The following is a 25,807-nucleotide window of genomic DNA, read 5'->3' as shown; positions in this document are numbered from 1 at the left end:
TTCACTTTGTACCCTTGTTGGAGCACAGATTAGGTCACACCTTTCCAGTTTATTTGTAGTTATACTTCCAAAAATAAACAACTTTAGTTTACAGGTATACCACAGGCCATCTGCCCATATGCTCTTTGAATGCCCTGAGCTTTCAAGTAATCGAATCCATTTGACATTCAACTAAAGACCTTGATGTTTATTCAGTGAACATGATACTTGTTCACACCTAAGTCAAGGTATTCCGTTCTTAAACCTCATTTCTGTAACACATGGCCAGACAAAGTTGCCAGCAATCCTTTAAAAGTTATTTTAGCCGTAATAGGTGACTCATTTTGGTTGAAAGGCATGACAATTTTTCCCTTATCTGACATTAACAATAATACCCTCAATCTCATGGGGTGGGCTGCCATACAAAATATTTGCACCAAATCATATTTGGTCCTGTGTCCAACATTTTCGATTATCGGTACTTTTGGAACTATGATAATTATGAAAAATGTATTGGACAAAGGTGAAAGAACAGAGCACTGCTGTGGGAAAAGTGTGTACCCGTATGTTCCATGCCTGCGAACCAGTGAATAGCACCTGTCTTTCTGTTGGTGCTTCACTGTATGCAAATATCTACTGAGCATGACTCTGAAGGGTTGGGTCACCACAGGCTTTTCACCTGTCACACTCTGTGATCTTCATGTGCTTTGCAACAAGCATGTGCGCATCACTTGTTGACCATCATAGAGAAGGTTTGGAATGTGTCAACATACAATTGGATGGAAGGAGATGGTCTGCATGAAAGTATCAAATGCTATTTAGATGTATGATGTTCTGGCACAGGCATATGGCTGAAGATGACATTCTTAAAAAAAGTATAAATATGCAACAAATTCTCCAAGCCACACATGCTATGATGTTTACTGAGAGATTAGGAGAGGAATCGAGGTGAATATGAATCAGAGGTATAGAAAATTGTTCTTTTTATGTTAATAGTACTCTTCATACAACAGTGGCATGCGTGTCTTCATCAGGAGCCACTCTCTAAGGTCACCTTGGACAAGTGGAAATGTTGGTATGTAGTCAACAATGGGTGTAGTTTCCCATGTAGACACATCTTTCAGATGTTTCTAAGGGTGACCACTGCAAACATCAGAGGAAGTCTTTCTCATTAGAGCAAGAAAACAATGCTGGACACATGCTGACACATGAAAAATCACATTGTCAAAATTTCAAACCAGCAGGCATTCCTTCCACTTCAAATGGAAATGTTCTGTTTGGGTCTGGTTCTTTCCCACTCCATGATTCCACAGCAGTTCAGTCATACATTCCGTCAAAGTCAGATGTACAAAAAAGTGTTGGGTCATAATAATGTTTCACATTTTTTGCCATGGAAGTGAAGGTCAAGTTTTCTTTTCACAATGAATGTGTTGAGACTGACAAGGAACACCTGCAACTTAAAAAGCACTGGGTTGTCGATCCTTCCTCTGAATAATTGTATGTCTTAGTACAACCATACGTACTTACTCTTTAAGCAGCGGTTAGACTACGGCTGTGTTTTGTTATGCATTTTAGTTTTTTTGACAGACTTTCCATTCTGTTCCGAACTAGAAAAATGGACACACTGTACATTAGAGATGAAATATAGTTCTATCACCCATCACTTACCTTGTAAAACAATGCCACTGCTTTGTATGGTGTACACAAAACTTGAGAAAGGTGCAATTGGGGACTTAGCAACCATCACCTATGGAGGAAAAGTGGGAACAGAAAATATCATTAAACCAGACTGCACCTTGAACTAACATTGATCAACATGAAAGTTGAATTTGAAGCATATCTTAAGATATGGAGTCACACAGTGAAGTAAGGAATAGATCTTTATATTTTAAGTGAAACAGAAAATAGTCCTGAACAGGCCATGCCATACATGTACAACAAACTTATATTTTATATTTTCTTTAACTCAAAAATCAATCATTTTGATTGTCAACCTTGACTGGGTATCTAAAAATAGCCATTGATTCAAGGCCATAAAGGAAAGGGACCCCACCAATGGCAAAGAAAGTTACTCAGTCATTTGACAGGATCATTAATTAGGTGTGTGAAGGGCAGTACCTGTACTTGATATGTCTCACAAGTATGCCATCTGATAAGGTACAGGGCCGGAAGTCAGTGATGCAGGGTTATGGTATGGGACATGCATGTAATGGTAGAGCATACTCAAGAACAGGAAAAACATCATTATGTCTTTGACCGTTTCATGATTTATGACCACTTGTATGGAGACAAAGGCTGTAAAAGGTGTCCTTCAGCCTCACCAGGGCAGGGACTGAGGGTGTGCATACAACTTACTGTGTAGCCTTCAACACTGGGGGAAATTGACCGCACAAACAAGTTGTCAGAGAAGTATCTATTTACCCTTGATCTGGTATGAAGTTACCTATTGGAACTGTACAGTTTAAATCTGATACTGCTTACATCTGCAGTTTTCCTGTATTCTATTGAATTTAGAGTCTCTACATTTTTTCTTGCTGTTGATGTATATTACAACATGAGCTATACTAATGGAATGGTGGTACATTTGTACATTAAACAGCAAGATTGTAAAAAAAAAATATGCTAAAAAATCAAAATAAAGGCAATAACAAAAGCATACTTCCCCTGAAGTTACCAGGGTTTCTCATGTCTTAATGAAAGCTAGTAAGTAATGTCTACAGGTACAATGCATGTGCCCTTCCTTTAAACTTGGCTTAGAAAAACCCAAATATGGACACATGACCAAATATGGACATATGCCCTCAGGTAAACCAAGGAGCTTTCTCCTTGGGTAAAAACCGTGGGCACTTGCTTTGTACATTTCACTTTTCTGGCTTGACACCAAATGCCGTAGACAATGAAAGCAAAGGTGAGCATTTCAAATGTAACTGTGATAAACAGTGTTGTAGCATGATCTTGTATGATATTGATTTTGAAACTAGTTTGGCATGCAAGAAAACACCTGTTAACGTTAATGCTAACCCTTTCAGAGCTCCCCCACAGCCAATAATGGTAACTACTGATCCTTCAAACTTGACCTCTCCATCATAGGCATGCTTCCAGATGTGTCATACACTGTGTATAGGGGGAATGTGAGACAAGGTGTTTTGCAGGGACAGAGAGTATATGGTAGGATTTGAGAGAATGGCTAACAGGAGAGACAAGACAGTGAAGGAGGCAAGAATGGAAAAAAAAACTAATAAATAAAGTCAACCTATGTCCATGAAATCAACATCAGGAAAACAATCATCAGGCAGCAACAGCAACAAATTCGTCAATCTTTCTTGCCAACAATCTTTATAGTCAGACTTTCAGAGCCAATTATGGTGAAAGTTTCCATCTCAGGTTTAGTCCCCAAACAAGGTGCCCAAAGTACTTTGACTCATAGTCACCATCAGGTAGCATTTACCACAGCACTGACAGGCTACACTTGGGCAGACCATGGCCACAGACACTTCAGATGCAAGTAAACAATTCTTTTGCCTGCAAAACTCACCAGACAACAAAGTTTGTCAGATTGAAGGAAACAGCTTCATCAGTGGCGGGACCCACGGGCTGGGGCAGGCTGCAGGGTCATTACCATGTCTAGACGGATCAGGGTGGTACCTCTTATGTACAACCTTCCAGGGGTCAATGAACTCCCATTCTAACCCCAGTCACAGCAGAATACAATAGGAGCTGAAACGGTATTGCTTTCAAAACATCACCTGCCTGAAGGCTATAGCAATGTAGACGGAACCATCAGGCACAAGTGTGTGATTTACTCATGTGGCTGTAAATATGTTGGCGTGTTGGGAAAAATTTGGTTCACTGTCGTATTGCATACACGCCGGCAATCTTTCAAACGTGACAACTTTGAACTTCTTAAAATGACGCATCATGACCCACTGTTATCTGTAAATGCTGCGCCGCTCCTACCCCCTACCTGTTGCCACCTGTTGCTACCATAACATGGATATCAACATACATAAGGTCAGCCTCAGAATATTCATGATCCATTTTATGTTTAAATCCATTTACAATTACCAAGGAAGTACATGTACATAATACTATGTTCATAAATTTTGTCTTATGTCTGTGATGAGCATATCAAACCAAATTAGTTTGATATAATCCCCTCTGCACTGCTCCACATGTAGCCCTCATCACCTGGCTGTGTACTAGAGACCTATTTGTTAAACCTTGATAATTAAAGGTAACGACTTGCAGATTCTCCTTGATAACAGTAAAATACTTGTCTCTACATTGTTGTTGCATTAATAGGTTCAAGCGAATATTTACCAAGCAAAGACACAAATTTCTTCTAATCAGTTTCCCAAACAAACTCAAACATGGTGGCCTGGAATCCTACACTACCAACTTGTTTTGCAAAGTTTCCTCATTACTCCCCATTATATAAAAGGGCTGTCCTGGAAGGAAGCAGCACGACAGAAGGCACACAACAACTGATCACAGACCTGTCTCCCCCACTAATTATTACCATTCTTTAAGTTATACTTCACTGAACAGTATAAACAAGGGATGACAAAATCTCCTGATTAACAACTTGCTCATGTAAGTTTCCTGGCTGGCTGTCAACTCCAGCTGTATGGCCTGGGCCACTGCCAACAGCCAGTCTGTAACATCTATCACTAACCACTGACACATCACATTCTACCATCATCATCATCCCAGATTATGGTGTTGGCATAGTCGACTGCCTTGTAAAAACATACTCATGGTCAGAAGATTAAAACCATATCCGATTAATCCTAACTTATTCTAAAGTTTCAAGATCAAGTTCTTTTTCCCTCATCATCTGTCTCCTGCATTGAAATCAGGATTGGTGGGAGTTCCAAACTTATAACAGGTAGCATATCACCATTCATGGCTTTCACCCTTGCATCTTTCAACCCTGTTCTGATCTACTTCCCTGCCCAGCACTTGCTTGGTCCAGTGCCATTTGTAAACAGGGTCCGCACTATCAATCTGTGTTATCTTGCCACCAAACCCCCAGCTCCCCCGCCTGTCAGCCACTCCAGGCCCAATTTGGGGTCCATGTTTTGAAGTTCAAGTGCAATGACCTTAGAGTAACACAGCTGCTGCTCTGTAGCTGACATACTTGTGCCCTAATGATGGAGAGAGCCTCTCAGGTTCCAGCCATCAGCAACATCTCCAACCTCTCCTTTATTTCATCAAAGCTTCTTTCTTTCATTTTCATTTAAAAAATCCATCAATATCATAGAACCACTTTCAAACCAAGGTGTAAGAAAGTCTTGTAAATTCTGCAGTCCCCTTGGTTTCTAATATGCTTGTCCCTACAAGACAACCAGCCAGTCATGGCAAGACTTTCCTGGAAGACAAATGAAGATTTGATATCATATAAGACTGTATTTCTGCCTACATGTATAAGTAGATGTTAATATTCCCAATTATACAATGATGACTTACTAGTCACTAGAAAATGTCCATTGCCAAAATCCTTGGAGACAATTATCAAAAACAGCATTCCAGTGAAAAATATCTTAAGTACTGCTCACTAAAAACTTAAAAGTGAAATGTGCCTCTTAGGTCTGCTTCCAGCTAGGTATGACATGTTAGGGCAGTTATACTATTAACAAGTTTGAATGAGTGACATTGACATAAGTGGGCATTTATTGTGCCCAGCTGCAGAAATGCACAGGATACAGGCTTTCCCACGCTTGTCCATATCAGTTTGGTGTTTGCTTAATGAAAACTAAAACTAAGGAAATGCAGACAAACTATTCTCCCACAGCTGTAATGTTCACAAGTCCTGACCACAACACAGTCATGTTGTATTACACACTTGTCCTTTCCTGTAGTGTGCAACCTGACAATTGACAATGACATTTATGATTTTGAGATTTTTAGTGATACAGTATCAATCATGCCAATAACCTGTACAGTATTATTGCCATGAAAGCTCCATTCCAGGTAAAATTGGCTAGGACTCTTTTTCATATTGTACCGGTAATATCTATGATTGTTACATGTTTATATTGTTTCAGAACTGAACAATCAACTCAGGATTGTCTTACTATGTATCAGAGGAAACAGGTATGAGTTGTGGTGGTTGTAATGTAAGCTGTGTTGAAAATATAATGCCATTTCCGGTTCAGGTCTGCCACGTATAGAAAGTTTGTACAAGAGGGAGTGTTTCAGCACACCTGTGTCACTATAGGAACATGGCCATTTCACTAACAGGAAGGCAAAACAATGACAACACTACACAAATATTATAACAGTGATGCACTGTCATAGCAGCACCACTTCGTTGGTAGTATGCACGTCCAGAAAGGCACTAAGGCATTTCTGAGTAGTGCTATGACAAAACCACAGCAATGCTCAACATGAATAACTTATATGTAAATGTTTCTTCACTTTACTCCAGTATCTGAATGGCAGGTGAGAAGACATTATCATCTTGTCTATATTATCGTATCAAAAATAAAATACCTCTGACAATGCAGTATGCATTTGCATTTTACAGCACAAAAGAAATCTCACTAGAGTTTGTCTTATAATTTGACAAGGTTGTCATCAACACAAAGTCCACCAAGTGAGGTCACCCAGCCTCACCTCACCTGACCTCTATGTGGTAGCCAGTGGCAGAATCAAGGCTGTACTACAGCACATGCAGGGCTCGAAATACCACCTGCATATGCAGGTTAGTGCAGGTAAAATTGGAGCTGTGCGGGTATTTCTGACGTCTACCTGCACCTAACCTGCACTGGCCAATGTACTGGTTTTTATACAAAAATGTCCTTGATATAGGTGTGTACGGATTGTTATCAGCTGCATTGATAAAGGATAAAAGAAAATATAGCAATGGTTCCTGAACAATTTTAGTATGATTCATACTTCCTAAGCTCAGAGTGGGCAGGCAAAATTTGTCTGGTGCAGGTAATTTTCAATGTTACTTGCACCAGAGCAGGTATACAGAAAACAGTATTTTGAGCCCTGACATGTAAGAAATGATGGTGCAAGTTGCTCCGCGACATGTCCCTACCTCCCTGTGCTTGTCATCCAGGTACTGCACGATGAGGCGGGTGTTCACGCTGTGACTCCAGGTGTTCCCCAGCGCAGCCGTCACATAGCCACCATCCACAGCTGCAGATGCACCTGACACACAACAGGAATAAAAAAGCCTTGTCAGGATGGGAGCCGATAAGGTATCCTATGAGAGACATGAGAGCCTTTGTGATACTATGCATGTTACTAACAGAACTGTAAGGGGAAGATACTAACCGGCACCATTTCCATCAGCTACGTCACCAGACGGCACATCATAGTGTGGACCTTCCCAGGATGCCTTGAATCGAGTGGTGATTTGATTGGTCACAACAACCTGTGAAGGACAGATAGCCAGCAGAAGTCAATGATCTTACAGTTTACATTTTTCTTTTGAGCCGTTTCTGACCGTTTCCACTTTTTCTGTCCAGTAAAGTGGTTGTTGCAGGCACTCTGTTAACAGGAAGTATAAACAGACACCAAAACTCACTTGCTCTGCACATCTCTATGGTAATGGTAAAGCCTTACAGTGTAATGCTTGACATAACTGCTTCCAGCATTTATTTATACTTGGGCAGGGAGACAAATTGAACGTTGATATGGTTCAACCTTTAGCTGAGTTCCTTTTCTGGCTAGTCAGGAATCTGGTGCGAGTAGCAGTTACCTTACTTGTGGGAAGAAACACTTAGCATTGTCATCCAAACTAATTGTGGTACTTAACTGTTATCATTGAGAACTACATTTGTGATGACAAGGAGGTCTACATGAACATTCCACTTCCTAGAAAAAATAGTATGTTGCTGTGAAAAGCTACAAAGTGTAATTGTAACTGTTGCTAAGACCACATTCCTAGGACTAAAAGGATTTAGTCAGTCTCTTGTACCTTTCCTGGAACCATAAACCTTACAGTTGTGGATGACTGCAAGTCTTAAAGATCTCAGGATGTATTGCTGTGACTGTAAGACAATGTCAATTGCTTTGCATTTGGTGATCAGACATGAGGGGAAACTGACTGACCAACAGCAATCAAGGTGTGTGACAGCTTCAAAATGACTCATGTGTCATCAATACCTGCCAGGAAGAAGACACTTCTGTACCAGTGTGTGCCATCTTCCCAAGCTCTCACTTTGACTTCCTGCTTCTCTACATCTAGCTTACAAACTTTCTCAAAATAAGTCATGGTCGTGTAGAAGGACACATTTATCATATGAGGGCAATGGCAAAACGAGCGAGGACTAACCTTCACCAAACTCTGTATTGTTAAGATATTCATTGAAAAGATTTGTAAATAACCTTCTCTAAGGAACCACTCTGGGAAAATAATAACGCAGACAGTACAAGGTACATTGTATCTGGTGGAGACTACAGGTGCACATAGCTTTCTTTGAGTACTTTGTTCCCTAATCATACATAGAATCATGCAGGCATCAGTTTGTTTGGTACATACTTAATAAGATCCAATGTGTACTGATTGCCTTTCTTTTACAAACACAAATCTATTTACAACTGACAGATATACCCATCCTTCTGACAGGTGCACAAGGCCCAGTCAGCATCCTGAGCCATCACACTCCACAGGTGGAACTGATTTGTCTACTGCTTCTACTAACCAGCCACGACCAATCATGTAATTACCTCACATTACTGTCTGATCAGCAACATGTTCACCTCTTAGTCAAATTTCCTTGGTCCTTCTGAGAGCTGTGAAGTTCCTCCATACTTAATAGGAGGAGTGCACATGAAAAGGCAGTTCAATTCTTTTTCAATATCGACATACCAGTGGCAGTACTGCCCAAGATGAGACATGGAGTATTGACATCAAATTCAACAGTGCATTTGCAAAGTGACTCAGCAAAGAAAACAACACCCCACATATCGTATGATGATTCCATCCAAGAGGAAGTGGCTTATCAGACAATGCAAGGACAAGTAGAACAACAAGTGCAGATGTTAGCAAAGAACGTGAGGTCTGTCACGTAAACAGACAGAAGACTGTGACAAAAGTGTGGAAGTGGCATATCCCACAGTTACTTTGAACTTAAAAGTTTGAAGTTTTGACAAAGCAAACTAAACTTCCTGACCTTCAGATTACCGGTAATGTAACATGAATCTGTTTATTCTGTGAATGAGACAGGTGTGCAGGATTTGCCTACTGATGATGGTGGATGCTGCTGACTAATGCTTCCTTCTCCACTCAGTGCTTTGGAGAATAGCATCATAACTGTCAGGCACATAATGTCAAACAGCAGCAGAAACTGCCTGATTTAAATCTGCCTAACATTACATGATGAGGCTTGCACACACCGTTAATGAAGACATTCATTCATTTCATTAGCCTCATAGAGGAGGGGTCAGGTGCACCCCATCATCCCTGTTAGCCTTCTTCTTATTTCTGATAAAATTTGTTTTTAATCCACTGGTTGGAATTCCTTTCATAATCATAGTTGGAGGCAGTCAGAACATTGCTGGGAGGAATTTACAATATGATGACAGGAACTAAGTCTTGTGGGTTACAATGTGTTAAGTCTATAGAAGACATTGCCACAGATGAAGCCAGGAAACGACCTTCCCTAACTTGTTGGAAATACTTTAATACAGGATAAGAGACTTTCACTAGAAATGATTGAGACAGCCTACAGTGGCAGTGAAGTGAAAGGCAATGACATAGGGAAGCAGAATTCAAAACAAAGCAGTGAATGACGATGACCTGGAAATGTGAAACAAATGGACCTCAGAGTGTGGAAGAAACAACAAGGGGAAGAAACAACAAGGGCGGCTGGGTTAATGCGGGTCCTTCACCTGTGCAGGTTGGCAAATATAGGTGTTTGCTAAAAGGAAAATATTTAAAGTGTGGACAGACACAAGTCACTCTTTGATAAAAGCTGTTGAAGGTTTCTGCTGTGATAACACACTTTTGTGGAGAAACTCACAAAACAAATGGACAGGCTGACTGCCACCCAGGCTCTATGAGAAGCTTTTTAAACAAAAACTTTGGTCACACTAATGTGATTTCTGTGTTTGTTCATAATATATGACAAACTGACTTCAAGTAGAGGAATCAGATAAGTATTCTCTTATGATTCTAATGATTCTTTGGATATCTAGATGGAAATGCATGGTAAAAAAAGAAGAGAATATTTAACATGTGTTGTTTTATGATCACTAAAAGCAATAACACAGTCATGAGGGGATTAACTTAAGACTTTTCTGTTCACTTAAGGTTTAATGGCATTGTGTTTATACTCCCTCTTTAGCCTACTTCAGGGAGGTAAGTGACCCTTACTACAGGTAGTAATGAAAGAATGTAAGCCAACCTGTTAGCAAAATAACAACCTTTGCGAAGCTTTACTTGTACAAATGTGTCACACATTGCAATGACAGAATGTCCAGTCCAACTGGTCCGGATCTTTTGGCCTAGTAGTAAGCGACATTGGTTTCCTGAGCTGGCGGGCCCATGTTCGAATCCATGCAGCAGCCGCAAGAGATGGTTTCTACTCGCCTCTTGCGTTTCACCCTACTAAAGAGCCAATAACATGATTTGATGTACATGTACATGTATATGCTTTCTCTCTTGCAATGTGAGACTGGGCTTCAAACAGGAGTATGTTACTACATGTATAACAGGTTATATGTGGACAGCTACAAATGTTCCAGCAAACTTTTTTTCTGTCTAGAATCTAAGAAATTGTCAGAACATAATGCAATACGAGCACCCTCACAAATGCCACTCAGTTCCTGCACAGTTATGAGCACTTCACACCCATCCATAAATCTAGCATGATGGTCTGATCTGTGTTGTGTATTTCAAGCCTTCAAAACTAACTGACAGAAGAAGAGGGAGTGGTAAGGAAAGTCCCAGCAGAAACTGGTCCACATGGCTGCAGAAGGCTCTGGGCTTGACAGCCAGCCAAACACACAGGCCTCGCTGGTGCCAGGAAGTTTAGGTTCCTGGGTAAAGTAAGATAAATGTTTAATTACCAGCAGTGTAGAGGTTGTGAAGATGCCATACAACCCACAAGTCCTGATGATTGATTGGCAGACGATGGCAGAGGAATGATGATAAAGTCTGCACCAACATTTGACCATGGTTTCCCTGGTAACCCTCCACATGATTAAGATGCCAAGATCACTATGTAACAAGCATTACATACAGACAACACTAGTACTAACAATTCTGCCTGCTTTCACTGATTACCATCTCCACATCATCGAGCACACCCTGCAAATCTATGCTCAAACTATCATTGGCCACTAATCCTAAAACCCTCTATCTTCTGAACCATGTTTTCCCTTCATTACTTTGCTGATAATGTACATATGCCACTAAGTCTTGGTTGTCATGTGGTAATTTTTATTAAATGACAAACAGGTATCAACAACAAAGCGACATAGGCAAAGTATCATCTTAAGCATCGATTGTGGTATCGAAAATTAGCATAGAAACAGAAATACAATACACCAAGAAATCCCTTCGCATGTTATGTGGTTGTATGTAGGCATTAAAGTAACAGACGCTTTTAACCCCATCATTGTCAAGGAGTAAAGCCATAGTTTAACTTTAATTTGTTTAAGCTGTAATCCCTTCCAGGCATGAGATATGATCCATCAGGTTTTAAAGAGGCCCCCAGGCTGACCTTTACAATTAGGACACATACCCAGGAGATGAGAAAGCATAATCTTCACTTCCTTATTGTCATCTCTTTGCGAATTCTCTGTTAAATCAACTTACAGATGCAATGTCTCATCTCTAACTGCCTCGGGTGTGACTCATTGGTTTACTTGAACAGATCATGTGTTCTCAACAGTAAGACGTGAAGATTTTTCAAGAAAGCAGTCCATGATTCTGCATTGCTCATGAAGACTCTGTTGCCAGACTATACAAAATGTAATGGATGTTAGCTGCAAGTTCCACCCTCTCTACTTACCAGGGGACTTTAAAAGTTTGCAGGGTCATGTGAGATCACCATAACACAAAATAATATAATACTGTATGTGAACTCATATCTTGCAACCCTTCCAAGACACATCTACATGACAAGCACCACCCACCCACACAAACGTCTTCCAAGAAGTAAGGTAGAAGTAAGGTAACTAATAGTTACCAAGCCTCGTGTGGAAAGGTATACTAAAGAAAATAAGAGTTTTGTTCAGGAACAATATTTCCCATTTCCATCAGCAGAAAACAAATGCAAGGACCAAAATATGTTTAATGACAAAGCGGGAGGAAAAAGAAAAGGATAAGGAAGCAGATAAGTATGTACCCTGGGAGCCAGACAGGACCGGATAGCTAGCGTGGTTTGTTAGCAAGTTTTGTTCGGGGAGCCAAGGCAGTCAGCCCGACAATCTCACATTAGCACTCCGTGGGAGTTTAAGCCCGAAGGAGTTATCGCTACCCTTTAAAGGGTAGGTCCTAGCTGCCCATCCAGGATGGCCTCCAGGGTAATAAGTATGAAGCTCTCTCTATGATTTGTATGTTAAATGGCTACAGAATTGGATATGGCTAATTGTGCCATATCATTGTTGGATACTGTATTAAAGTTGTCCGACACATTTTCTTAATCAAGGACTTCTGTCAGGTTATGCAATGGTACAAGAATGTTGATAGAAAGTAGTCATTCAGCAGTAATTTTCCCTGACAGGAAAAGCTGGAAAGAGCTGCTGGAGGGAAACTGCTGACTTGCCTGGCAACCCTCAAACCACAAGTCCCTGGATGACTCCTGGCAGGGTCCTGTTACCAGACCTGGGCAGAAGAACATCAGAAGGTTGGGCAGGCCTGCTGATGTGATTCTGAGTCATCTTGGTCACAACATGTGGTTTCTTTCCAAGAGATAAGAATTTACCAGAAGAGTTTGTTCTTGTAGGTACCAGTCCTCCTTTTCTAGGCTGTAACCTTTCGGGATATGACTCTCTTGTATAGTAATGTCGTTGGTTATAAAGATTCATCCTGATCTATCTCAAACATGTACCGGAATGAAAATGAAAGGTAATAATTATTGAAATGTTGTAACTATTCTGTTTGCTGTAATTAGCTAACAGAATTTGACATGAATGTAAAGTTTATAACTGATTATACATGTAACTGCTTCTCTTAAAACCTTATGATCAACATGGCAAGATAGTGGATGTCCTCATCAGAATTTAAGATCACTGACATTTTGCTGAACAAAACAGGTTTCTTGCCTTCAGCTGTTGTTGGTGTTGCTTTCAAAATATCCCCAGGTTTTAAATGCATCATCCAGAGTCAACACAACTAAGCTTCCAGAACAAATCAAAGTGTCAGTTGGGAAAACCTGCAGCCTCCTGGGTAATACTGGCAGTCCTGTGTGCTGTTATTTACTCCCCTAGATGGAGTAATATTTTCTGCTGGGACCACAGTCACAGGACAGTTGCATGCCAAACTAGTCCCTCCTGTTAGCTGGTATAACAGCCAATTTTCCTACTTTGTCAGCTGAACAGGATAGGTTAGAGACACAACAAGGGTTCATGGCAAATCAGTGGGGACAAAGCTGCTGTGTTATCAACTTGTAGACTAGCAAGCCTGATTACTATTCAAAACACTCAAAAGAGAAGCACACAACATGGCATGCAGCTGGTGTTTGGCACTGGCAGTGAGAATGATTAGCTTTTAATGGAGTTGTGAAGGTGAGCACATATAGGGTGGTGAAAGCCTTGATGTAGCTACCAGGAAAGGTAGTCTTTGCTTTAAAAAGTAAAATATTGCATCAAAACAGCTTTGAGCATATCCTATAGTATAAATGTCATGTTGGCACAACATCAATGCTATAAAGGGCCAGGTAGACATGTGCCATGAAGTGGATTTATCTACATATCATAATTCATTTTGCTTTATCTTGCAGCAAAAATATAGAGTTAGAGAGCTGTCAGGAATTAAAAGCCAATTAGCAACAAAATGAAAGTAAAAATTGATGACACCTGCCCACCTCTCTTTATCCAAACTCCCAACATCAAAGTCTTTTCAAACCTCAATGCATGATAAAAGGGTTGGGTTGTCCCCTGGAAACTTTCAAGATAAAAAGTTTCTTCAAGATATCGGGACTCCTATCTTGACTATATCAACTTAACAATGTGATATAAGAGTGCATGGCGGGGAAACTTGCTTATATTCCAGGGAATGTTATCAGCAAGCTGTCAACAAGTCAGTCCACTGGTTACCTTTGGCAACATTGCTAAGGCTCCTCTGTGGATAGGGATGAAATAGGGCATTTATTTAGGACTGATCAGCCCCAAATAATGGCAGTTCTGGTTATCTGGTGGGACTGGAGGATATCTGATAACCAACTACATCATCAATTTTGAATTCTTATCTCTCCCTAAATTTTTCCTAAATTAGTAATTGATCTTAAATGATTTTATTGATGTTTTAGGATATTACTAACATCGAGCAGATTAAAATGGGACTGAGCAGAGCACTTTGGACTAATGCTTGTAGCCTTTCACAGACTACACCTATATATCAGATATTTTGTGAAAATGTATATTGAAAGGTAATTAATATGTAGAATGCAATTAGATGTCTCCAGGAACAAAGTCAATTCTGGAGAATTCTGCAGAATTCTGGGAACTGAGCCAGAATTCTGGAGAATACTGAGCCAGAATTCTGGGAACCTTTGTTCCTGGAGACATCTAATTGCATTCTACATATTAATACCTTTCAATATACATTTTCACAAAATATCTGATATATAGGTGTAGTCTGTGAAAGGCTACAAGCATTAGTCCAAAGTGCTCTGCTCAGTCCCATTTTAATCTGCTTGATGTTTACTGTATTCTAGTTCAACATTTCAAAGCCTGTGAACACTCAATAAGACTTGTAGGCCATTTGATTTTACTGTTCCTGACACATTATGATTTGAGAATAAGGAACAGAACCAGCCCCACTGTGAGGGAAGCTTGCCAACGCCACTGTAACAGGGCTTATCAGGACTTCCAAGCCAATCAGGATGACTCCCATCCTGAGGAATCTGTTGGGACAGTCCTATATGTTCTGGCTACTATCTGTGCATGGAGGTGCTCTGTTGGTGTTGGCAAGGAAGTGTGCTTATCTTCATTGGTATGGGAGGACTCCCTAAAACTACAATCTATCCCAATCTTTCTAAGAACAGATGTGGAATCTGTTCCTGCAACATAGTCCATAAATTTAATATGTTACATCAGAGCCCCCGACTTCATCAGTGTATCACATATGAGTGGGGTACTGGAGTTGTCAGAGCCTGAGGTATCCAAGACTTTATCAACATAGTCATGCTCGTTCCACAGAAAGCTTCCAATTTTCTATACAATAAAAGTGTGGTACAGTATGTGATAATAAAGACAAGCATTGACAGCAAGTTCACCTCTCAAAGAACAAGACAACATTTTCCTTGACATTTTCCCAAATTTTGGTAAGTATAGGTTCATCCACCATAGAAATCTGCACAAGGACACTGTACAAGTTACTACAATTAAACTCAACTACTTATTAGACTTGCAAGGTTCTTTCTATTTTGTGTTCTCCTCTGAACATCAACATCCCAGGTTATCAACATAAAGTTAATGATTCACCAAGTCCACAATTAAATCACCACATGCACTTTTACTATGTGGGAGTCAACAAATAGGCTCAAAGATTATATTTAGATAAATCAGGACTGGTGTGGCTCCACACGTGTTCTTACTGCACATGTTCTGGGTTATGTGCACACTAGGATTCAAGTTTACATTACAATAAAATCATTAAGATCAGTTTGATAATGGCATTATTCTCATATACATGTATAATTTGCATACATGACATACCTATACATTCAGGGTAACAGAAAGAATGAAGATTACCAAACTAAATCATATCTGAAATGTATCAATACCTGTATATCTCCCAATTTTAAACTATTTTTCTTGATTCATTGATCAATACTTTTACACATGACCTTTACCTGGTCCAAATCTGCAGACACAGACGTGAGCAAAGTCTGATACTTAGGATAAACCATGATAAGAGACATGTACGTGTACATTGTGGTATGACTGTCAACAAAAGCTTCCCTACTTTGTCTTTTCTGAAAAGAGCAAAGTCAATGACACCTGTAAGTATGCCCACATCCATACAACTATCACTTAGGTTGTCAGGGAACAATGCAACTGTAAAACTAGGTTCGTTGTTTTTTAAACCGCTAGATTTAAGATTCTTCTACCATATCATCATTCCAAGACAACTGCTGTATTGGCAGATTTGGGGTAGAAAACAAAATTGTAAGGCCCCATCCTAAGTTTGGTAGTTGAAAGTTATTTCCTATCAGTGTACTTTCAACATTGCAGAAGATTTGTAAAACAGGTACAAATAACTGATTGCCTGTAGAGAACACAGCATAGACACCAGAGGAACATGACCAAAACAATGCCAACCCTCTTTCATACAAACTAAAGATGCAGCACACATATAAAGGCATCTGAAAAGGAGTTACTACCATTCAGCCAGAAATAGCCTGGCTCCTAAATGTCTTTTTAAAAAAGTTATCTTAACTAATTCTGTAATTCTGAAGTGCACAATACTGCCACAGTGGTTCATGATGCTACATCGAATACCTGTTGAAAGAAAGTCTTAGCCAGTGATTTGCTCAAGAGACTTGACTAAAATGCTGGTAAAGTGACTTATAGACCTAATGCCAGTGTGTTTGGGAAGACCTGTGCATGCTCACATAGGCTCCAGGCTTTTTGTGTACATTGCATGGCATCCAGACAAAAAGTTAAATATAACCTGGACCAAAAGTTGACTTAGCTTTGTTATTGCCAGAGTCCAATTATTTGCTCTTTTCATGAGACAACAGCCAAAGTGCGATATCATTTCTAGCAGAGAAACAAACGCTGCACAAAAATCTATGGAGTGATGTGTAGACACAGACATTACGTGGGTAAGAGCGATAACCTTGAGTTCAGTTCTTGCCTTTGATGTATATGTGACGTGCTGGACGGAAACAAACCTCACCTTTCTACCTCACCTGTCTGGGCTGTGATTGGTCAGTTTAGGGGGAGGATACAAGTTTGAGAGCAAACAAAGATAACATTGTCCAACTCCCATGTTTGAGCCAATTATGGCCTGTTCCAAACTTCCCATGTTGGCACATGTCCAATTTGTCATTTTGTGGGGGCCTAGAGAAACAAGAATGCCACAACTCCACTGCCTGCCATAACTATGGTACAAAAGAAATGCCTCCTACAAACTTGATAGGCCCCAGCAACTTACCACTAAAGAAGGGTTATACAAGTGCTGTCAAAAAATGAACACCATGAATGACGTGTCCCAATGCCATTTCAATGTCAGTCATATATAAGTGTTGTTGAGGAGAGTTGGGAGGTACCCATGATACAACAAATGGGGAAAATAGCCTAATGAGTCTACAGAAACCAACTTGTTTGGTGTAGTGGCATCACTTAGTAGCAAGTGGATCAAACTTTTCCAAAGAATTCATACTTATGAACACCATTTTCAAAGTCTGTTCATCATCATCTTCCATATTTCAACACAAAGCCACCTTCTTCCTGTGGACTATGTAGCTGTGGACTATGGAGCCCCTTGTTGTAAGACCCCGTTTTTATCAGATGCAAACACATCCCCACCACCTGTCAACCAGTCTGAGCATTAGTTACTGGGCTTTGTTGTTAGTCTGCAATTGTTGTTAGTCTGCAAGACTGGCAACCTTTCAACTCGCCCACTCTCATTAAAGTACACCGCAGGTGATCACAATTATCATGACATCTCTTTACTGTGTTCCCCAAACAAAATGTTTTCTCTTCAACTCATTTGAGTGCCTCATCAGAGAAAAATACAGAGGAGCCCAACAAAGTGTTATGTGCAAGGGTGTGGCTAACCCCTTCCAACCCTGTTATCCCAGCCGTTAGATTACCCTGATAGGTTCACAACCACAGACAAGCCTTTAAAAGCCTGCATTCCCACATCACTCCAGCAGGCTGAGCCCCCCTGATCAACATGGTTGTTCAAGAGGCCTTTTTACAGGGTATGATTTATATCAGTGGCCAAGGTTGCCAGGAACAATGGTGTGGGCAGATCTCTACTGTAGCGGGGTCCTTCCTCCACAAGCTTAGAGAGCTGACTTATATATTTGTCACTTTCTCAGTCTCTCTGCCACAACTTCTTTCATGATTTGGGCACAGATCATATTGTGATAGTCTAAAATGTAATACAGCATTTTCAAAATATTCTGAAATATGTTTTTTCAATATAATGGCTATGGGGGCAAGACAGGCAATGGTCAAATAGCAAAGCTACATAGAGTTGAGTAGTCATATAGTTTATTTATTACATAGTATCTACTGGTGCATGGGTCAACTCTGTATTACTGTAAGATTCAATTGCCAAGTTCACCTCATTTCCTGGACACCCTAGTGGTATATAGAACAAAGCCTGGTCATGTGCAATGGCAACAACAGATTGCAGACCTTTGTGTAAGCTCAGTTTACAGCGCATTGTAAATGGTCAGCTCGCTGTAAATGATCTTGTACAAACGGGCAACTCACACTGAGATGTTCAAGGTTGCTCTCACTGTGCAAGTTAATGTTACATAATTGGTTACAACTTCTGAGTCAGCTGGATCACATTCATACACAAGGAAATTTACAGAGGTTAAACCAGGGCCAGAGGCCAAGCTAACATGGTCGCTCAGGTTTCCAAGGCAGACTGGTGCTGGGCAAGGATAGCAGGACAATACAGGCTTGATGCTAAACAGGTAGATTAGGAAATATGGGTGCCATCAAAGGTACTATCAACAAGTTTTATATGCCACTGTTTGTCATGAAACATGACCTTCTCCAGACAAAACATCCCAGCAAGGCAAACTTTTCCCAGACCATTGCTCATTGTCCTGGGCACAGGTTGTCAGGGTGATGGATTATCTGGGAGTTGGAGTGCTCCTGTTGGTGTAGGACAGGAGTAAGTAGGGGAGCTGTCTTCTCTCATGCTAAACTTCATCTGTACTCATGGTATAGCGCCAGACTCTTCATACACAATGCTTCCTCCAAAATTAAAATGACATGTTAATGACATGTCAGGCTGAAAGACTGTATTTGCCTTGATTTGTATGTCATTATACATGTGTGTGATAAAGAACATACCCTTAGAAATGCACTTCAGTGTGTTTCTAAAGCTGAAGAAAATCCTGGGAAGTTGAAATTACACTTTTGAAATGGTAGCATTGACTGCTATTGACCCTTTCAAACCCATATCCTAAAAGGAACTATCAAGAACAGAAGCGTCTGCATGCATGCCCTACGGTACACCCATGACACTGTCCTCTGTTGGAAGTGGTGAAACTGCTGAAACAGGAGACGCCTTCCTGTGCCAGTATCACATCTCTCCTGTACACACAGGTAACGGAATGTCAAGGTGGCAAACAAAGCGGAAAGGAAGCACCCATTATGACTCATTCTGAACAACACCTTCATTGTGAGCGCAGGTCACTCGGAGGTCACCTAAGTGGTGGGTTTAACCAACACCTGAGATTACTGGCTAGCCCAGGAATATAGGTGATATGGATCACGTTACACTTGAGTCAAAGGTGAATGGACTGTAAAGACCAACATTGCTGCTAGCCCTAAATGTCCCTCTTATCTGAGTTGTCACTTTCTCTGTTAGAAAACTGACCAAGACAGAGGCCATGTTTCAGGGCTTTTACTTGTGTGTGGATCCATCCTGGTGTCCTGCTCACCTGTTGTGTGATTACTGTACTACCCGATCCCTGGTCGCCCACAAGGCATGAGCTACCCGCAGAGTAACAACACCTTTGTTCAGGAAGACTTGGGGAATATTCAGTGTCTCCAGTTGCTGATTATTTCCACAACAGAGCTGAAAACTAGGAGTCACCTCACACGAGGTGTCTAAGTACCTTTCTGGGTTCAAACCTTCAGCAAACACAAGGGACAACCAGGGGTTTACGGAAAAGCCTGGGCTGTCTACCTGGGCTGTCTACCTGGGCTGTCTACCTGAGCTGGCTATCACGTCAGGCAACTTGGACCTACGAAAGCCCATTGAGACAAAAGCTGTTTTATCAGTAGGGGTTGTTTGTGCTCAAGGAAGAAGCAGTGTGTGAAGGAGCTGTTTTTGAAGCAGTTGTGTTTGAAGGAGCTGTGTATGTTACATAACCCAGAGGTTCTGGGTTTGAATCAGCTCATATGCCACCAATCTTGTGCACTTGGGAAGGGCTCTTAACACGAACTTTTCCTCCCTTCACTAGGGTACAGAAAAGAGTACCTAGCTTCGGTAAGGGCCCTCCCTCAGATAGGGCAAAGAACCCACCACACTTACGGAAAAGACTAGGGGTCTTCCTTCCGAGTGTAAGTGGTTCAAAACCTTAAGTCCTATGGCCACACCTGGGGTAATTGCTGTCGTATTGAGGTCACCTGAGTTAGCACCGAATGGCAGCAGTTCCAGACCCTTGCACTTTAATTTAGCAACGCTTATTTTTTAAAAGCTCCTCACAATTCAATTGTTGATCCTAATGTATGGTGCAGAAGCCTGGACCCTAACAGCCACTAAAGAACGGCTCCTGACCGCCTTTGACCAACTAGCCACCAGTCTCAAGACTAATCCAATCAGCCTGATAAGTCGTGTTAATAGCCCTTCCCAAGGGTACAAGATCGGTGGCATATCAACTGATTTGAACCCAGAACCTCTGGGTTATGTAACACACACAATAGCTTCACACATAGCTTCTTCATTGAGCACAAACTGCTACCCCTACTGCTAAAGCAGCTCTACTGCTAAAACAGCTTTTGTCCCAATGGGCTTTCGTAGGTCCAAGTAGCCTGACGTGATAGCCAGCCCAGGTAGACAGCCCAGGTAGACTGCCCAGGTAGACAGCCCAGCCTTTTCCGTAAACCCGGACAACCAGGGCAGTATCACACTAGGCTTTCTTCTGTTGGCATGTAATTCCTAACTACAAAAGAGTTTTATCCTGTGGGCTATTTGACAGTCATGCTCGTTTACACTAGTTGGATCATTACAAGGACTTCGTTATATACCAACTTGCACGACCTGTTTTCTTAAGTGACAGGTAGTTTCCTCCTTGTAAGTCCCATATCTAGACTAAGGATCACCTGAAGCACACACCTTTATTCATGTAACCGGGCAGTTTTAAACGCATAACAAAACAAACAGTGCCTTTACCGAACAAGTGCAGGGAATACTTTTGTATGTACTACTAGCAACCACAGATACTCTGTGGTAGGATAACGATCAAACAAAAAGGTACACTGCAAACAACTCTGGAAGAGAAATCAGCAATTATTGTTGTCTCTCCATTTACATGTGTCCTGATTTATATAGGATCATTATAATCACCTTGATGGATCTGTACTTATTGATGGATCTGTACTTATTGCTTTAATCAAGCCCAACCCAACATGCCCAGACTGTTCATTACATATGATGAATGAGGCTTATTAGCATACTGGGACAAACAATGATCTGTGTGTTTGGTTGGGGTCCATTGCACAGGTACCCTGCGCCAGCATAGCAACAGTACCTGCATGGACGGAGTGGCTAATATTTTGACTTGGGATGGGGAAACGAATTCCCTCACAAATCTCCCAGATTAAGGACCATTTAACAAAATCAAAAATGGGGACTTTTTAAAAACAGTTCAACCAAACATAAAAATTTACTAAAAGATGATACAAAACAGGAAACATTTTTATGAGTGCCTTCTTATTACAGCTTTTCTACTTTAACCTTTTTGGTAGACAGATAACAATACCTGTGTGATTTTGAGGTAATTATAGAGAATAATTTTCACAAAGTATTTGACTGAGTGATTTGCATGTGAGTGTTTGTGTGTGTGTTTGTGTGTGTGTGAGTGTTTGTGTGTGTGTGTGCATATGTACATGCATATGGTAGTGTGTATTTCTCATGAGGTCTCTATAGTCTGTTGTTGCTAACTGGTTCATGGTTCATATTACTGATAACTGACATCATTGCTTGCTTGGCTACTCAAATTTCACACCAGTGTCTGGCCTCACCACACCTGCGACCCCTGGGGTTACAGAGGTTTTGTGTCCAATGTAACAAAGTCTTTTCAGTTGAACTATACCCAACAATGACCATTAATGCATAATGTGGTATTGGGGGAATATAGACTGTCTCATGTCAGGTGATGTCCACCACACCCAGGTACTGAGGCAGCTTAACTGATTATCTAATGGTCTGTACATGCCTGCAGCATGGGCCCTCCAACTTGTGCTTTAAATAGAGTCTTCAGTGCCATTAAGCAAGCACTTAAGTGGTCTTCCATCGTAAAATTTTGCAATCTGCTGTAGCAGAATACACTATTACTAAGCTATGATAGTAAAAAGCAACCAGTAAACTTAGTAGCTGCAACAGGTACCGCCTACAGTACTTGATAATGAGCAAGTTTGAAAAGTTGCCATGGGCATAATTACCACTGGTGACATGGTTTGAAAATCTTCTATTGTCATTCACAAAAACCCATGAGTGAATCATCGAAGTAGTGAGTCAGTGCAAACAAAAAGAAGTGCTAACTTCAAAAAAAGAATTACTAATGCGTAATACAAATGCTTATGTTGGAACAGCTAATTTCAAGAGCATGTTATGTATCATAATAATTATAATAAAAAAATATGATTATCTGCTGTATATGAATAATAAAGTAATAAAGTTATTATGATCCTATGAAAACACAAACACATAGTAATTAGTAACTTTATTTTTCAAATTTTCATGAAATTGATGCCAAAGGTACAATAATGTCTGCACTACCATCTAGAATGGCAAAGACAGCATTATACCAAACCACCATGGTTATACATGTGGCTTCATCGCAGTCTATGTATAATATATATATTAAGAAGATGTTAACAGTAAGGACATGTACAGAGATGGTCAACCACAAAGACGTATTGTGGCTCATGGTCGCCCCAACCTGTTGGTAGAACGGTCTCACTTCCAAGAAGCTGCCATGTTTACAGAAGACACGTTTTGGGACAAGGCTGGATATTTAGAGCACAAAGTAGACGTTGACAAGTCTGAAACAGTGTGGCACAACTAGAGAGTTTCATTGCTTCAGTAGTGTATGCACTTACGGCCTCTCCTTTTAACTTGTTCCAGGGAGAAAACCATCAGCGTACACACTGAAACATGTAGAGCAGACCCCACTTGTATACACACAGCTAAATCCCCCCACGCCCCAACTGACTTTGTGTTTGTGGTTCGTGAGCTTTTCTTCCCACACCTTGAGCTTTCTTTCTACAGCTCAGACAGGTAAACTGATTGGGCGTTTGCCAAAAGATAATTATCAAGTGCAAACTGACGTAAGCAAATGCCCACCCCATGGGGAGCTTGTTTGAATTGTACTGGTCACAGATTGCTGTGATTATTGCTCACTGACCTTTAAGTGTCCAAATAAAGCACAAGTTGCTGTGCCAATACACCACCTGATAACAAACTGCTGCCCAGCAGGTACCCTAGAGCTGCCTTTTTACCACCTACAGGGGAAAACAAATGATGTTTGCCCTTTAAATTTCCCAGTACACCTGTTTTTGTGCAACTATCACTGCGGTGGCATGTGGCTGTGCACACACATTCAACACTGACACCACAGTGTGGAGTCCTACCACTGAGGCAGACCACCTGTCTGCAGACATGTCAACAGTTCCTGCTACTTCCCACAGTCTCCATGTGGTTTGGCCAGAGTGACACACTCCTCCATAGTCCACAAACACTCCCCACCGCTGCGCCACCACAGAGGGGACACACGACCACCATCCACTTAGCCCATATGCTGATAGATGCACAGCTCCCCAAATATTCCCTGCAAACAGCATTGTCATCTGAACTGTGCCATCAGCCCACCACCCAGTGTCCCTCACAGCTCATAAGAAACACTGGTGTAGGGGGAGGCAACTTTCATTTGCCTAAGATCTGCAGGGCAAATTTCTCCAAAGGCTGGTCAATTAGGGCTGACCCCATTCCTTCAGCCTCTATTGGGACTAAGACTATGGATGATCACACTGGACAATGCACTGTGACCTGACAACTTGACTTTTCAAGCTTTCCATCCTATGTCTTTTAATGCTTCACTCACACAATTTGTGACACAGAGGAAGTAGCATACTAAGAGTCATAGTAAGAACACACACTTTGAATTACCTATCTTACTTTCACTGTAAGACTAAGATGAAACAATTATGTTGATTAGCCCCTACCAGGCACAGAATTGTATGTTATCTTTTGAGATTCAAACACAATTTGTAAAAAAAAATTACTTGCAAAGAAAACATTTCTTTTCCCTTAATTGACTGTGTTGAGAGACAAAATGCACCCTGAGTTGAACAATAAAATAGCTATAACAACATCAGTAGCACAGCTCCTCAAGGGATTGGGTTTCATTCAGAAACAGTAAAGCTTTGTTTCAACTTTTGTACATAACATGGTAAGTAATTATATTGAAGGAATGCTTGATGAATTTGAATAGGTAAATAAAAATATTCATATAATCTTCCTTGCTTGAAGTGGCTTTTGATGACATTTCCAGCTGCAGAGTACATACTATTACTAGTAAATGAAAATATATAACAGTCAGGAAGATCATTATAAACTGATGTGCTCTGATCACTTAAAAGATGTGGCCAAAGTCATCATAACTAAGCACAACATATCAAAAGACAGACGAACAGGCAACCTCAGTATATACAGTGAGAAGCTTCTGTGCTATTTCAAGAATTCAAGAACAGAGATACGTTGTTATTACATGGCAAACCCTGTACAGATAATAGATACCACAGCTGGTAGACACCTTTGCACTACTTTATACTGATATCCATGGCAATGCACATGAGCGGCTGTATGCTGGGCATTTTCCAGCGATTGAAAGGGGAGCCACCCAGCAATTCTTACATGACACTACAGGTTTCATCACCACCTGCTGGACACTTGGGTCAGCACACAGGCTTGACTATACCTGGGTGTTTGTTTAGTACCAGTATCCCTGGGACACCTCCCTCCGCTCACTACCAACCATGCATCCCAGCATAGGCATTTTCTCCCTGACAACCTCTCCCTTCTTCCACCATTACTATCATGTCCTGCATTGTGGGTTGTGCATATTTTCAAAATATTCAATTTTCTCCAACCAAAGTCAGTTTGCTAAAATGTTCACCAATCCTAGAAAAATAAATGCAACTGTAGACTGAAGTATTCAAATAAAGGTGAAGTGCAAATATAACATTATCATCTTCCCTGATGAAAAATTCAAAGACATTTTCTATTGGAGAACAAATGGAAAGATCTCATTTAAGGAATAAAAAGAATTTCAAGACAGTCCCTATTGGTGTGGTCATTCTAAGGATGACATGGGGATGTCCCACCTGACATGTGGGCCATTCAACATGGCATGGCAACCACAGGTGTTATCATTCAAGGACCACTATCTCCCTCTAATAACAACCTGTCCTGGCTGGAGGCATTTACAGGGCTCTTTTACCCCAAACTGGTATTTATGTGGGCATGCCCTGAAAGAAGGAGTAAACAACATGTTCATTAAGAAATTCCTGCACACCCATCAGACACCCTCTTCAATTCAACATCATCCATGCTTTGTTTCTATATTGGAAAGGCATAATGTCTACATAGGCTCAACTTCATTCCTCCAAGAGATCAAACTTTGTAACACAATCATCACTTAATTAGTTTACAGGTGGGCAGAGTTCAATCCTACCTGAACATGTATTTTGATCCTATTTATCTAAATAAACA

At 40.8% G+C, this 25,807-nt stretch overlaps 1 protein-coding gene and 1 long non-coding RNA gene across 6 annotated transcripts in view; one reads left to right on the top strand and one right to left on the bottom strand.

The window, feature by feature from the left end:
• Positions 1–25,807, bottom strand: part of LOC118422062 (DNA repair protein RAD51 homolog 2-like) — a 56,830-nt gene that overhangs the window by 26,975 nt on the left and 4,048 nt on the right. For 2 of the 4 annotated variants that reach the window (XM_035829573.1, XM_035829582.1), the window contains exons 7-9: positions 7,267–7,366; positions 7,028–7,140; positions 1,648–1,726 (exon numbers count right to left, since the gene is read on the bottom strand). In XM_035829573.1, the coding sequence (XP_035685466.1) occupies positions 1,648–1,726; positions 7,028–7,140; positions 7,267–7,366 (292 nt within the window). The remainder of the gene's footprint in view (positions 1–1,647; positions 1,727–7,027; positions 7,141–7,266; positions 7,367–25,807) is intronic. The other 2 variants (XM_035829590.1, XM_035829599.1) reach the window with 1 other exon arrangement.
• Positions 2,098–14,417, top strand: LOC118422095. 2 transcript variants are annotated; one of them, XR_004831878.1, is made up of 5 exons: positions 2,098–2,887; positions 6,027–6,075; positions 7,049–7,190; positions 8,564–8,656; positions 12,669–14,417. It is a non-coding gene; the product is annotated as an uncharacterized LOC118422095 (long non-coding RNA). The 2 variants fall into 2 exon arrangements; XR_004831874.1 differs by lacking the exon at positions 12,669–14,417 and having other exon boundaries at positions 8,564–9,441.

The sequence above is a fragment of the Branchiostoma floridae genome, chromosome 1, assembly GCF_000003815.2.
Source record: "Branchiostoma floridae strain S238N-H82 chromosome 1, Bfl_VNyyK, whole genome shotgun sequence".
NCBI classification, from domain to species: domain Eukaryota; kingdom Metazoa; phylum Chordata; class Leptocardii; order Amphioxiformes; family Branchiostomatidae; genus Branchiostoma; species Branchiostoma floridae.
Note: the sequence above shows the minus strand (reverse complement) of the source record. Positions and strands in the feature narration are given on the sequence as shown.